Source organism: Xiphophorus hellerii, chromosome 20 (assembly GCF_003331165.1).
Source record: "Xiphophorus hellerii strain 12219 chromosome 20, Xiphophorus_hellerii-4.1, whole genome shotgun sequence".
Classification (NCBI taxonomy): domain Eukaryota; kingdom Metazoa; phylum Chordata; class Actinopteri; order Cyprinodontiformes; family Poeciliidae; genus Xiphophorus; species Xiphophorus hellerii.
The window spans coordinates 30363490-30379901 of NC_045691.1; the positions used below are offsets into that span (position 1 = coordinate 30363490).

The window sequence follows — 16412 nt, forward strand, 5'->3', positions numbered from 1 at the left end:
CCTGCAGTAAAATCACTTTTCTACATCCTCACTGCTTGGAAAATGACCTACAACTGGTTTTGCTTCTAACCTTCATTTAACCAGAAGAGGAAAAACTCATTGAAATTAAAAAAAATCTCATTTGCTTGTTATAGTTGGTACATAAACACTAGATGTTTTTTCTTTTTTTTTTTTTTTTTTTTTTTTTTTTACATATTTTAGTAAGACTATTTGAAGAGGCATAAGACTGACATGACATAACATCTGTGAGAACATGATGAAGTCTTCATGAATGTTTGAGTTGTCATGGGGTGTTACACGGTAAACAAAAAGTCACATTAAAACTGGTATTTAAAGTGTTATTTACTTCATGACAATTGTAGACATTCATGAAGACTCCTTCATTTTCCTGACACTGTCATGTCAGTCTTATGCACAACCCTTCATGTAAACTGTTCCCCAAATGTTTAGAAGTTGTAGTACACGGTAAACAACGTAGATTTTGGCCTATAAAACTTTTTTTTTTATTTTTCTACGTAAACGTCAATATCCTCTAAACAAGGAAGGGCTCAGTTGATTCCACCATGTCAAGGTTCCTCTTCAGCTCCTTCCTTTTGAAGTGGGATGTGACCTGGACTATTGTAGGAGGCCTTGCTGAACTTTGCTGTCTTTCTCCTTGCTCCGCTCGGCATGCAGTGCCTTGCGTAGCTCGTTGATTTCGGTAACAAGAGCCATATTGTCCTGCAGAGAACAAAGACATCATTAGCAGCTGATTAATGTGTTGAAGGTCAGTCTCATCCACTTTGTATGTTTATCCATATATGTTGGGTCTTAAAAGTGTTCGGGGCGTGATTTTAGCCCTTTGTTAAGCGTATTGCTTAAAGTAAACATTGCTTAACTTTAGTACAAATTGAATCATCGACCAAGGATGTGTTCTTACCAAACTTGAGGGAAAAGGGGAAAAAAAGTATTTCCAGGCTTAATTACCCTGCATTTACATTAGGAATACACAACTTACAATCTAATCTGTTAATCAAATGGATAATATACATATACAGCACAGACCAAAGGTTTGGACACACCTTCTCATTGAATTCAATGAGAAAGTGTGTCCAAACTTTTGGTCTGTACTGTATATATTTAAACAAAAACAAAACGCTATCAGAAAATCTAATTTAATCAGTTTGAAGATTAAATTACTGAATTTGCATGAATGCCACCTTAAAAAAATGGCTTAGATCTTTTTTAACAAATCTAGATGCCTTATGGTTCCATATACCAAGGAAGATGATTTCAAATCTGTGTGGAGTTGACTCCCTTCTTGGAGAGAAAAAAACCTGCTGGCTGACGACGATTATCAATGGTTTTAGCTGTCGAATCATAATGCGCTAAAACTTAAATATACCAGTGACAAAAAAAAAGAGACAAAGTCCTTTGTTAGTGATTGTCAAGACTGCTGGAAGATTTTAAAGAGGGCTGGATGGGGGCCAGGGATGAACTTGGCCCCCATCAAAAAATTTGCAAAACTGTTTCTTTTGCCTGATTTTGTTATTTTATAATTATTTTATTTATATGAATAACTAAAATTTTGATCTTTAAAATGCAAAATTTTGCGCATAAATGCATATTTTGCTCTGTCTGACAATGTCATTTTTAAAAATTTTGATCAGTTACTCAGTACTTGAGTCTTTTTACCAAATACTCTTTTATTTGGTAAAAATAAAAGAGTAAACTTTTACTCTTTTATTGTATATAATGTGTTTTACAAAGTAAAATACATTACTTAGTATTTTACTCAAGTAAAAATACTAAGTAATGTATTTTTACTTGAGTAAAAATATATTGAAGTAGTTCTATTCTTACAATTCTTGGGTACCCAACCCACCTCTGCATCAGACCCTCCAAGAATTTCTTTCACCAGCCGCTACTGAGATCAGACCTTCCGATAACGCCCAGTACAGTAAACATGGGGGAAACGCTGATCTATAATGGTAGTCTTTACCTTCATCATCCTGGTGTAGACATCCTCGTGCTCTTTGGCAGATCTGACCAGCTTCTTCTGAAGACTGCTTACAGTCATCTCCAGTTGACCACATTGGGAGCACATACCCTTCTGAGCATCATCAACTGCACTGCTCCTCTTTGCCTAGAAAGAAAACCCTCAGATTGTCTCGCGCAGGGTCGTCCAATCTCACCGATGTTGTCAACAACATGCACCGAACCAACGCTCGACAATCGGCTCTTACACTCTCTGTGCTTGAGGCGTATCGGCTGTATATCATCAAAATGTTGTCTTTCAGTTTCCTGGGATCCTGGATGAGGGAGGCACAAACCTGGAGGTCTGACCTGACCCGCTCAAGAAGCGTAGTCAAATCCTGCACCTGTACATAGGAAGTTGTCAGACGTAGAAACTTCCCCGACCATTTCCAGCTACAGCAACATTAGTCAGAGGAACAAATAGAGCCATCTTCCACTTTCATATTCATATCTTGAATTCAGACTGCTGTCGAGCATTAGCTACCTTCTGGATTGGATGCCTTTCTTTTTTAAAACAAACTAGTTTGGATTTTAAATAAAATCCAAAATCATGCTATGATCTGTGTTTTATGTACTACTTTGATCCTGGATCATGCATGCTGCTATTTGGAGGTAATTATTTTTATGATTGAAGTGTTTATTCTAGAATCTCGTCAGTTTTTTATTCGTCTTTGCGAATAAAAACCGCAAAGACGTTTTTTATTCTGTGTGTGTGTGAACCAGGTTTTTAGATCCTCGTGGGGTCCTTTTTCTGTCTACAATGTGGGGATGTGGGGACCACTGCTTTTTGTGGGGACGTTTTCTTGGTCCCCATAGGGGGGAAATGTTGCTTTTGGGTTAGGGGTGGTTTGTGATGCTTAGGGGTAGGTTAAGAGTTAAGCTGTAAAAAATGAATGGAAGTCAACGTAAAGTCCCCTCAAGACATGAATTCATGACTGTGTGTGTGTGTGTGTGCGCGCTGACCCTTTGCAACTCCTTTTGGATTTCTTTGTCTTTGGTCCTCAGTCTGAGCCTCAGTTCAGATATGGTGACTTTCAGACGAGTGCTGCTGTTGGTGATCAGCATGAGCTCCTCCTCAAGCTGTTGAACAGGGATTATCAGTCGTCTTTGACGCGACATGTTTTGTTCATACAAGGATAGAGAGAAGCCTGCACACCTGATTTTGATCACATCATTTTATGGACAGCAGCTCAATAAATGACATCAGGCCAAACGTTTGGACTGCAATAACACACGGCAATTATGGCCACTCTACAAAGAGTGTGGAGGTTTCAATGTTATCAATACCGAACAACAAAACCCAGGATTGCAAAGTGTTCAGTTAGTTAGAAATGAGTAGTTCCCCCGTTTTTTTTTTTGTTTGTTTTTTTTTGCAAACTAACACACACACAAAAACTTGAAACAGACAAATGAAGACAAAAAAAATCAACCCTTAAATCTATTGTGTGTCTTTTTTTGAAGTCAGCTAAAATCAATGAGTTAAAACAGCAGCGTGTCTTTTGTAGATGCATGCAGGCAAAACAAAATGGCAGAACATGCCGAGGGTTACTTTAATCATGTTGCCGTTAACTACTTCCACAACTAAATGGCTTTACCAGAAAGAAGACTCAGTTCTAACAAGTAAAAAGAACAAATTCAGGATGAAACTCCAACTCCCTCTGCCTGGAGCCAACCTAGAATTTTCCGAGCCCTCTCACGTACCTTTTGTATCCTTTCTGCTTTCTCGTTTATGTCGACCTGCTGTGGCCTGATCTGCTTCCTCATGTCCTTCAGCTTGAATTCCAAGATGATCTTCAACTTCTGCAGATCCTGGTTTATAATATGTAGGCTGGATATGACTCTGTCCTGCGTGAGAACGGGCAGAGGTGGACTGTTTACTCTGTGTTCCCACTGCAGTCAGTTCCCCATTTACGGTTCATTTAATTCTGTCTTTCTTTGGTGCACAAAACTAAACTTCTAATGTGAAACGAAAAGCACGGCGGGACGCTGCTCCTCAGTCACCTTTTCCTGGCAGATCTTTTTATATTTGGAAACCTGTTTCTTCAGAACACAAATATCGGTCTCCAGAGTGCGGATGAACCCCATCAGAGTGTGGCGCTCCTTCTTCAGGGAGGTTATGTCACTGAAGTGGTCATCGATCTGCTTCTGGAGATTGTGGACCTGCGTGACCGCCATTAAAAAGACGCTGTAATCTTTCCGGCTAACTGACACCAACAAAAGTAAACGAAATATAAAGATAGCTTGAAAATCTTTGGTCACCTTTTGTGTCATAGTGCCACTGTTTCCCTTCAGCTTGGTGAAGGCCTCTTTCTCTGACTGGAGTTTCTTCTCGTACTTGTCTTTCATGGTGTGGATCTTCTGCTGCTCTTGCTCTGCTGCCTGCCTTATGGTTTCTTCATACTCTCGGATCCTTAGCTCAGCCTCCTTCTGACACTGTAAATGAAATGAAATCAGTGAGAATTCAGAGGTGTTTCGATGACGCGAGCGGTCCCGGACTTCTGTCGCTTTCCTCCTCATTCTTTAGGACCTTATTCATTTGTTGAGTCTTCGCTTGCAGCTCGGCCTCGTACATCTGCGTGACCTCGGCCAGATTCTGGGTCCGGTCCCCCTGTGCATGAATCAACCGCGTCTCGTACTCCTCCTGCATTTCTTTGTGCTTCTGGAGAAGGTCTTCGTACTTTTCGTGCTCCACAGTCAACTTGGAGGTGTAGAATTGGTCTGTGTGGGATTAAAAACATTCATAAACTTCCCTTTGAGCTCATAAAGAATGCATCGGATAGGAAGTGATGATGTCCTACCTAGATCCTTCAAGTCTTTGCAGTGTTTCACTTCAACTTCTGCAGAATTCAGCTGGGTCTCTTGTTCACACTGCTCTATTTCCGTGCTCAGGATCTACCAATGTAAGAGTTTCAGAGAAGTATTCTTTTGAATCACAAGGATTTTTGGAATCTACTTATTGCGATATCCTAGTATTTCTTTTTACCACAATCAGAGATGATGTTGGATGCTTTTCATTGAATGTTTTTACAATTATGAACTTGCAAAAGGGCTCATACCTCTTGAGCGTTTTCACACTTTTATCATATTACAACCAGAAAACTCAAAGGCATTTTACTAGGCAAAGCAACACCAAATACGACATAATTGTAAACGGACTGGGTATCTGTTTTGCTTTTCTATAGTCCCATTTTTGTTCAGAAGGGACTCTGTTCACAGGAAGTTTGACAGGGCTGAATTCAGAGCAGCCCTGGGAGAAATCTTAAGACTTCAGACTTTGGTTTAGATCTGCTAGAGTGGCAAAGTGCAGCTCCTCCAACAATTTAGTCAAGGTGCAGACATAAATACAGTTGACATTTTGTGGGAGGACTTCATCTAATCTGAGCTTCATCTGACTATAACAGAATCTCTGATAGATTATCCATCTGTCTAATAAGTATTAACCGATTTATCGGCCAGCCTCTTTATCAGCATACATTTCCTTAATTTTGGGAGATCGGTGATCGGCCGATACTTACATGTGAAGCCGATCTTATCCACCTCAGCAAAGGTCTAAAAATCAACCGCTGTCCTTTTCTGCTCTCCCCTGAGAGGTTTGTACTGGTGGCCCCGCCCACCAGGTCATGTCTGCACGTTTGCACTTAACAACAGTCACTCCACTGTTGCCAACTCAGCAACTTTCTTTCTATATTTAGCAACATTTCAGACAAAAAAAAAAATGGTATCGGCCAGAATCGGAATCGGCAGGTCAGGCTTTTTAAAGATCGGTAATCAGGGATCAGCTAGAGAACTGCAATCGGTGCACTGCTACTCTATAGTAACTAACGTTACACCCAACACCAAAAGCTCTACAAATGAAATTTAGTTGCTTGACATTATGTGCTGCTGTAAGCAAAACAGTCTGAAATTAAGCTTCCTTGCTATGATCAAGAGTTATATATACAGTTGAATATACAGTATATACAGTATATATACAGTATATGCACACATGTCTGACCGACAGCAGCAGACCTGCTGTGTTGTTTTCAGAGACTTGATTTCCTCCGTGAACTTGTTTGACATTTGTTGGAGCTCCTCTTTGTAGTTCATCTCTTGCAGGCGGAGTTGGTACTCTTTCTCCATGTGCAGCTCCTCCAGATGCATCTTCAGCTCCAACATGTTGTGAGCCTGAAACACACACAAGAAATTTTACAAAATATTTCAGCTGCATCTCAATCAACATTTTTTATCATCTTCTGCTCTCCTAAGACTCAGGATGTTTTGTTTCCCATCGAGAGATATTAGGTTTTTAGGGTTTTGGATGTTTGGCAGTACTTGGAACATTTTAGCCAATACCTTCAGTTTTCTAGAATGATGAACCATGTACCTGTTTGAACTCCAAACACACATCTAAACTGGTTTGGGAAGAGGCTAATATTGAGCTTCTGGGATGGATCCGACTTTAAGCAGAAGTACTAGATTTAAAAGCCGGGTCGGTGCCAAGAAATCAACCAATTAAAGTAAACTCCACAAATATTTGGCCAAAAACGTGGCCATATCCAGTTAGAATAATGCTAGACGCTAGTTCACGGTTGCAAGAAGTGCATATTAGAGGTCCAACTCCCCAACAGACCCTTTCCTCCAGGTCCGCCTTTGTAACAAGAATCTCTTCGGTGTGGACAATCTGCCTGTTGCTCCTCAGACCTCGACCCTTTTCGTCAACGATTTTGGATATCAACAGGCAGCCATCTTCGGACGCCGTCAGCAGGAACTGATCGTCGTAGGTTATCACCATCTGCGGACATTCATCGGCAGCATTAGTAACACATTACATGATGGATGAAAAGGGCAATTATTTCCGTTTAAAAATGTATACTTTTAACTAACTGGCATTAAAATCTAGTTTTTTTACATTAAATTTTTTGTTAAACTAGTTTTTACCTCTGGAAACATCTCTTAATATCTTTAAAATGATAGCGGCACAAATGAAAATGTTTGCTGCACAAACGTTTGTGCAGCAAACATTTTCATTGGTGTTTGTCAGACACCAATTGTGTCTGATTCAAAGAAGGTGGAGGGCGGAGGGCAACTTCTCTCAGGGTGTGTTTGGATTCACCCTGGTGACGGGGCCGCAGTGAGCCTGCTGTGTGATCCACTCCTTCTGATCGGGTAAGGGGTATGTAACGGCTCTAACGGTTCCGCCGGCGGTACCGGTGAAGACGACCCTACCGGACTGAGATACGGCAAGAGCGGTGTGAGCCACCGCATCAGCAGGAACCTCCCTCAGCACCTGTGGAGTCAATTTCCAATGTCAAGTCACTTTTATTTCACACTCGCCAACGTTTGCATAAAAGAAATCTTGCTGTAGCCGTTCTCCTGGCCTGGCAGTCCTGTATCTCCCTCAGGATGAGGTCCGTTCCTACAGCCAGGACGGTCTTGTAGTCCCAGGAGAAAGCCGCGCCGGAGTAGCTGCAGGCCTTGAGCACAGTCTCACACTCCAGCTTCCCGGTGTGGGTGTTCCACTCGTACACGGCGCCGTCTGCCCCACAAGACACCAACCGGCTGTCGTCGAAGCTCCACTCAACGGTCCGCACCTGATCAGCGAGAAAACACTTGGTAGTACTTGAACATTTGCTCAAGAACTTGAACCTTTGCACCACACAAAGGTGGATCAATCCCACTTTTTGGCTTTAGATCCGACGGCCAGCCGTCTGTTCATCGGCATCAACTCACCTTCCCAAAGTGGCCGTTTAGATTGAGAATGTTCTCAAACGAGGTGAAAGAGTAGATGTGAATAACGCTTCTGTCGACGGCCGCAAACATGTGGCCACCGTGGCTGAAGGCACACTGGAAGGATGAGGAGGAAGCAGGTTGAAACAGGATGTGCGCGGGAAGCCACCGGTTTCAGAGCGAGTACAATCACCTCTCTGCAGCCGGGCAGCGCAAAGTCTTTAAAGGTACGGATGTCGTCGATAAACAGGTTCATCAGCCGGAGTTTGTCTGAAAAGCCCACCAGCACAAAGAGGCCCGTGGGGTGAAGAGCCACGCTGAACGCCTCCTCTTGGAACTCTTTGTACAACTCCAACTCTCTTTTGGAGAAAAAAAGACATTATGTGTGGACCGTCATCTAAAAAAACTAAAGTTTAGGGTGAACTTTAATTTTTTTGTTTTTATTTTTTACAAACATTTCCCTGCCGGCTTCATCTCTATTAAATAAATAGTCACATCTGTGGTGTGTTTTCATAGGAAAGACTGCTTACTTGCTTTTTATGTCAACTTTTTCACTTTTTTATAACCACAAACTTCTGTGTGTTTTCTTGGAATTTTCCGTGTCAGATCATGTATTTGCAAACAAGTACATGAACAAATAAATATAAAATAAATATATGTTGCTAAACATTAATAAGTGTGGCTTGCGGTCTGAAGTAATATAATGTGACCACAGCTACCTGGAAAAAAGAGGACTACATCTCCCAGTGTGTGTTGTAGCGCTGGGGATTTAGCTAACATCACTGATTCAAATGACATGTATGGAGCTACATTGGGGTCAAGTTTGTTCAAAGGGGAAAAAAAATTGAAACTCAAAGAAAAAGTTTGGAAACTGAAAACAAATTTCAAAACTGATTTTCAGATTCAAACTTTTGACCCCAAATTTTTAATTTGAAAAGCTGTTTTTAACTTTCTTTTCAATTAAAATTTTTTATTTGCAGTTCTATTTTTTCCCCCAGTATTCATCAGTATTCCTTTTGCTTTATTGTCATTCATTAAGTTGGTTGAACCTTTTTCCAGTTTTGTTTTTTTTTTGCACATTGTTTAGCTAAGAGGCTCAGTATTCTGACTGCAAGTTAATGTTAAATTGTAAGAAAATGTTAATAAATGATTTTGATATAAGTTGTTTATGCATATATTCTGTGCTCGGTGTTTGGGAACATCGGCGTCTCCTTCATGTTCTTTAATGCCACTTTAATATTCAACTAAAAATTATTATTATAGAACAATAGTACTAAATATTGTAGATATATAAATGATAAACTAATTTATCCTTTTAGCCACTTCACCGTGCACCATGTTTTTCATATTATATCAATTAATCAACAGAAGAAACTGATTTGTACTGTTGCATAGTAATGATACAGTAAAATACATAAAATTTGTGATTGGAAAATAACAAAATGTAGAAAAGCTTAAAGAATGTGAACAGTTTTATAAACTCCCACTAGGTTTATTCACTTTTTTTTTTTATTTTACCATGAACTGCAGGAATTAGCTGCCATTCCGAACCTGCCTGAAACAATGAGGTCACAAGAAGAAAAGGAAACAAGGAACATGCAGGAAGTCCTACTTCGTCTCGTAATTCCAGATCCGTACGGAGCAATCTAAAGAGCTGGTGGCCATGAAGGGCTTACGGATGCAGATGGACAAACCAGTAATGGAGGCAGAGTGGAAGGGCTGGGACAAAAAGTCAAAATGTAGTTGTTCCTCCTGATGGACAGAGCACAGCTTACATCAACTTCAAAAATGTTTAAATCGACACCTTAAATAAGTAAAAAAAAAAAAAAAAGAGTAAGACATCTAAGCTTTTGCAAAACTGGACTTTTGAACTGGAGGACTTGCTCCACACAAAAGCAGGTCGAAATCATGAAGCTGCAAAGTATGAACTGTTAATCTGTTAGGCTGTGCTAATAGCAGCACCCGCTTCATTTCAGCAGATGAAAGATTAATGCTGTACAGTTGGCCTCGGTCTGTGCTGACAGCCAGCGTCTCCTCTGCAGGACTCATGCACATGGTGTCTATCTCCTGACACTGGGCTGGAGCTGAGTCACTGCTGGCTGGAGCTGGGAGAATCTGGCACAAAACAAAAAAACTCATAAAAATGCAATATCCATACACCTAATGAATATTACCCTATATACATAGTCTTAGATACATTCACTCTGTTACTCAGTTACTTGAGTAACTTTTCAGAAAAAAATTGTGTTTTTATTACCCTGTACGTTTCACTTTTGCTTAAGTAGTTTTATTATGAAGTATTTCTGCTCTTACTTGAGTAAAATTTCTGGATTCTCTACCCACTGAATGAAGAACAAACATGTTGTAACCAAAAATTCACCAGACACAGACATGCAGCTGCTGTTTCTCTTAAAGTTTCATAAGTTTTTTATTGAAAGAAACTGATTTGGAAACATTTTCTTTTGCCAGATTGTTATTTTTGGTACTGATATGAATTGTTGCCATTTTGGACCTTAAAACACCAAAATTTCCACATAACTTCATATTTTGGTTCGTCTCACAATGCAATTTTTAAATATAAAATGATTGGCCTTTTGATCAGTTACTCAGTACTTGCATAGACTTTTTTACCAAATACTTTTTTTTACTCTTACTTGAATAATTTCTTGGACGGCTACTTTTTACTAATATGTTGATGTAGTGTGACTCTAAGTTGATTATAATTTTTGGGTACTCCGCCCACCTCTGGCTGTCAGTTATATTAAAATTCACAACTGGAACATTTACCTGTATCTCTCTGCTTTTTCTATAGACGTTGTCCTCTATCTTTTCAAACAGAGAGACTGTGCCCGGACCGGTGGAGCACACAAAACCCTTAGAGTAGGACAGGATGGCAGTGATGCCACACTTGGCCACGCCTTCCGTCACATTCCCCGCTTTGATTCGTCTCACTTCCAGGTTCCTGTGCAGTGAAGCGAGAGCATTACGGGCAAGTTGTGTGCCGTCTCTAAGAATACATTTTAGAGAAATAACAGATTCAATGGCAAGAGTTTCTGGCTAAAACCAGAAAAATATGCAGCTTGTTTAAATATCTAAAATAAAAACACAATAAACCGATTGCTAATAACGTTGAGGAGGAATTCCATCTTCCAAATAGTTGGAAAGAAACAATGTCGGTTTCTTTAAGGATACCATGGAAACCATTCATGTAATCCAAAGGGATTATATGCCAACGAATCTGAAAAGACTGAAAACTGTCATACAAGTTATGTTTGTCATGACATATCTTAAAGCATAATCATCTCATCTTGAATGTCAGTAAAACAATAGTTCGGGTCCCGTCCTCGGTTCTGGTGCCACACATCTTTCACACCTTCTCTCTACTGCCAAATAAAGTTCATTAGCACCAAAAAATTCCTTAAAAAGAAACAAACTAACAAAAAGTTTTGGGGAAAAAAAACAAGTTAGAACAGGGGTCACCAACACGGTGCCCGCGGGCCCCCGGTCGCCCGAGGAGACCTTGTCAGTCGCCCGCAGAGCAAGTTCTAAAAATAGCCATTGTCATTAGGGAGCACTGCCAACAAAATTATTTAATTTAATGTTTTTACATTGAATTAATAACATTTGTTTATATTAGAATTTAAAAAAAAAAAAAATGCTAAAATTAATTGCTTTATGCATAAATTTTTTTTCTATGGTTAAAGTTCAGAACTGCGCAGACGCCTGCAGGATTTTATCGGAGGGCAGCAGCGCCTGCAGCTGTACGGCTGCACCCAACTCTGCCTACCTTAAGATTTTCCTTGAAGTAAAAAAAGAAAATAATAATTTCTGAAAGTTTTATTATCGAACCCTCTTTACAATTCACAAAATTGTGGAGAAAAAAAAAAAGATCTTATGTGTCAAAACATCTTGTACGTAGCGCACGTCTGAGTCTGTGGGGGGAGGGGAAGGGCACGCCAAAGCTTAAATCTGATTGGTCAGTTTGCTTTTGTTTATTTTGCGGCTTGGCGCTTTTTCTGTAAGATAAAAATGAATGACAGGAGTTTGAACCTCCCGTAGCTCTAAGAGCGGTCGTTTGGATCCCGGCGGAGCTTTTTATAGTGTCGGTTCTGGCGGGTCGTCGGTTTCTGAGCTTCTTTGACGTTTCCCGAACTGGAGAGCTGATGGTCACCTGTCGGCTGATATCTGCTGCTCTTCCTGAGCGTCGCGCTAAGACTGCGAGTTAAACAATTTAATCTAGTCGAAACGTTCCCCAAAAGAGTAGAAATTAAGCAAACATTGTTGCTTCACCTTCTCCTCCTTTGGACGTCTGACACCACCTGAACCTGGGAATCAACATCCTCCTCTTTCCGTGGATCACAGGGGTCGGCTTCGCTTCCATGTCTTTATTATTTAGCATCGTTTGTGTAAAACGAAAAAAAGGGTGCGCTGCTTTAGTGGTTTAGGTTTGTGCGGCTTTTGTGCGACGCCACATGATGAGCGTTGGAGAGGTGGTTGTGCTCTTGCAGGTCAGGTGCAGTGATACTTTTGTACATACCTTCCAATCTGTCGGACAGTTTTTTTTCCGACATCTGCTGGTGTCAGCCAGCTGGTGACCCGTCAGCTTTTAAGTTTGTGAAACCACAAAAAAAGCTAATAAACCGGCGACTCGCCAGAACTGCACACTGTAAAAAGTTCAGGTGGGATCTTAGAACTATGGGAGATTCAAACTCCACTCATCATTTTTAGCTCACAGAAAAAGCAAACTGACCAATCAGATTTAGGCTTTCGCGTGCCCTTTGACCCCCACAGACTCACACTGATGTGGGCTACATACAAGATGTTTTGGCACAAAATAACTTTTTCTTCTCTCCACAATTTTGTTAATAGTAAAGAGGGTTGGATAATAAAAAAATACAATAACGTTTCTTTTTTTTATTTAAAGGAAAATCTGTACAGCTGCACCAATCCAGACTCTTCAGTCACTTGTGGGCAATTTAGAATCACACAGAAAAGCTCCAAAAGGGAATCAAACTGAAAACTCTGAACTAAGAATTTCTGATCACATAATAGTAATTAACCATAGCTGCATGGTAAATTATTACTGCTAACTATTGTCAGTAGTCCCTAACATTAATATGATCAGGCAGCATGCAATCATATGTCCATATACTCTTATTATAATGGCTGAGCCAAGAAAATTTATGTCTGTATCAAACAAGTAGCCCTTCGTGTTACTCTGTACCCGTGAAGTAGCTCCCAGTCTCAAAAAGGTTGGTGACCCCTGAGTTAGAATGTGGCGCTGATCGCAAATGATGTCAAACTACTAAGTTAGGAACAGCGCACAGTAATCCTGTGTAGTGAAAGAGTACAAGTCAAATAATTTTCTCCACCGCGATAAAAAAATGACAAAATGACACAGAGGGTTTCATTTCAGAGACACTGGTGTTGTACGGATTTCTGCATGACTGATTTCATGGTCTTATTGCTTAGTGTGTTTTGGGGGAAAACGTCTGTGTGTTTAACAGCTGATTTTGTTTGTGATCGGCTGATTTAGGTCATTAATATGTACAGATTAATCCCCACCCATAGTTGTTTGCCAGCCACAAAAAAACTCAAGATGAAGAACATGTTTTATATGAAACAGTGTTGTGACAGTGCTGCTCATGGCGAGACAGGATGTCTAATCGGTTCACAGGCTTTTCTGAATTGATATTTCATTGGAAAAATGAACTGTGAAGCATTGATGAATCAATATTTTTAGCTACACCGATTGCCGAGCGGGGAACTTGGGAAAATAGGCCCAGATAACTTTAGTGCTAGCGAGCGCTAGCTACCACAGAGATAGAAGAGGGAATAAAAGAAGAAACATAAATGGTAAAAAAAAGATACATTTTTTTCCTGAAAATGTTTACAACCTAAACTTTATTCATCTCACTTAAGCGAAAATTCCACATCACAAAGTGTAAAGTATAATTCAATTTTCCAATCTGACCTCTCATTCTGGCCCTGCGCAGCTTCAGAGCACATCTTGATCTCCCTCCTCACGTCCCCAGACTGAGACACCAGCAGCCTTCCTGTGTCTGTCCCCGCTATGACTCGGTCTTCTGACAACCAGGTGTGACACAGGATGTTGATTGACTCCACCTTTGCGATGCTGTTCTGTTTCAGGTTGCCTTCTGAGTACCGAAACAGCTTGAATATGCCGTTGCCACTCACACAGACCTGCATGTTGTTATGAGGACTGAAGCTGATCTGGCGAGACAAAAAAAAAAAAAAAAAGTAGCCGCACGTAGCATCCCAGGACTCCATGTGTGAATGAAGGTGTGACTGGCTCACCTGTGAAATGGGATTATTAGAGTTGGTTGTCTTCTCTGTTGCCAAGAGTTTGTTTTTCTCCCAACTCCAGAAGATCAACAACCACTCTGGGGCTCCGCTTTGACCGATAAGGTACTTGGAATCAGGAGAGAAAGCTATGGACAAGAACTCTTGAACTAGAAAATCTCCTGCAGTTAGAACGTTTCTCTTCATGCCGTGCTCCTGATGAAGGTCAAACACGGTGACGGAGGCCTTCTCAGCCTTCTCCGATACTGCCAAGTAGCGCTGGTTTGGACTTAGAGCCAAAGCGCGTAGGCCAAGGCTTCCCTCTAAACCTGAAGAGGCACACAGAAAACAGAAACCAGTAAATAACATTTATTGCAGGTGAAGCATAGAGTTTACTGTACGGTTCACAGATTTTATGTAACGTGTGTGTAACTACACACACATATCCACCTGATGTATATCCACTTGCTTACAAGCCAGGCCACTTTAGCAAAGCCAATGACAAGCAAAGCACTGTCAGTTATCAACGTGACCCCTTGACCAGGATTAATTGATGTTGTGTATGATTTTATTACATTGTTATTATCAAAATTCCTGAATTATACGTTTCCTATTCAAATACAAGAGAAATACAAGAGAGAAGAGAAACCTGTGGCCTCACACACACACACACGCACACACACACACACACACACAGGTTAGAGCTGACAGCTGTCTCTATTTACACTGGGCAGAGGACCAAAGAATTGCACTCTAGTAAGATTAGCAATACTTTAACATATTTTTACACAAGTAAAAGTACAAAGTAGCCATCCAACAAATTACACAGGTAAGAGTAAAAAAGTATTTTGATAATCGGATCTGAGTCACTGATCCGACTATCAGTTAATATTAAAAAATTACATCATCAGACGGACCAAAATATAAACTTACATGGAAATTTTGCTATTTTAATGACCAAAATGACAATAATTCACAGAAGTAACAAAAAAGAAGGCAACTGACTTTTTTTTTCTCCCCAAAGCTGTTTATTTAAATTAAAAAAACTTTTAAACTTTAACAAAAAACTGCAGGTGTGTGTCTGGCATAGTTTTTGTTTGTTCTTCATTTAGTGAGTACAAAATCCAAAGATTTTACTCAAGTAAGCGTAGCGATACGTCATAATGAAATTACTCTAGCAAAAGCAAAAAAAAAAAAAAAAAGTTACTCAAGAAAATGTAAGTAACTATAGTTACTTCCTAACTCTGCATATTTGCCAACAGCCATGTGTTGTGGTAACATTTAATCTGTCTCATAAACATACTATCAGGCTTTCATTTTTCACTGCCATAAATGTGCTGTGAAAAATGAAGAAAGTACAGGTTTTGTGGCGATCCAATGGCGGAGATTAGGTGAATTATTTATATTGAGGACTAATTAGTTTTCCAGTTGATCAGATTGGCCTGGATTGTCCCTCCCCCCCCCCCCCCCCCCCCCCCAATTAAAATACAAAATTTTGTATTTACTCAGGCCATATAAATAGAATAGAATAAATATTAAATAGAATAAATAGAATAGAATAGAATAAATAGAAATGTCATTGTGTTCGATCAAATATGTCTGCTGACAGCATGGTGAAATGATGCTCTACATCAGGGGTCTCAAACTCCAGTCCTCAAGGGCCGCTGTCCTGCAACTTTTAGATGTGCCTCTGCTGCACCACACCTGAATAGAATAATTAGGTCAGTAAGGCTCTGGAGAACTGATCTACACAAGGAGGAGGTCATTAAGCCATTTCATTCCAGCGTTTTGTACCTGTGGCACATCTAAAAACTGCAGGAGACCGGCCCTTGAGGCCTGGAGTTTGACACCTGTGCTCTACATATTAAAACGCATTAAGAAACCCCTCCCCTCCCCCCCGGTCCTAGCGTACCTGGAATGAAGCGCTGCCATCTTTGGACGGTGTTGTGGATCACACAGCTGTTCCCGCTGGGGAACACCACCGTTTGCTCGTCAACAAAACACAAATTGTTCTTCACGCCTTTCCGGAGGCCGAAAATAAAATGGGGCCGAGAAAACACGGTCGACATCGCGTTGAAAGCTGCGGACAAACTTTAGACAGCAAACGGGGAAAGAGCTCAACCTACAACCTGCGGGTGTCCTCGTGCAGTTTGAGTCATTGTTGCTAGGCGACGTGTCAGATCCCGCAATAACCTGGAAACCAAAAGCGTCTCCACGGCTCTAATTCTCGTCCTCTGTATGTATTAGTTAGGCCTATGTTTTGATATATCACAACTCAGGAATGTAGCTATTTCTTTATTATTATTATTGTTGTTGCCTCTGTATTTTTAAAAATGACCTGTAAAGTCAAACTATGTTTTTTTTTTTTTCCCGCAGTGTAAATATTT

At 40.4% G+C, this 16412-nt stretch overlaps 1 protein-coding gene across 1 annotated transcript; it reads right to left on the minus strand.

Annotated features, from left to right (window-relative positions):
• Window positions 1-479: 479 nt before the first annotated feature.
• LOC116711116 (cilia- and flagella-associated protein 57-like) lies at window positions 480-16322 on the minus strand. Its single transcript, XM_032550497.1, is given in 22 exon segments — window positions 480-644; window positions 646-720; window positions 1982-2125; window positions 2226-2360; window positions 2980-3096; window positions 3718-3861; window positions 4018-4176; window positions 4276-4449; window positions 4544-4734; window positions 4815-4908; window positions 6025-6180; window positions 6626-6787; window positions 7109-7282; window positions 7374-7586; window positions 7726-7839; window positions 7916-8081; window positions 9335-9474; window positions 9685-9837; window positions 10510-10684; window positions 13697-13956; window positions 14041-14354; window positions 15938-16322. Coding segments are annotated over 22 exon segments (3495 nt in total). The 5' UTR covers window positions 16095-16322; the 3' UTR covers window positions 480-566.
• Between the last annotated feature and the right edge of the window lie 90 nt (window positions 16323-16412).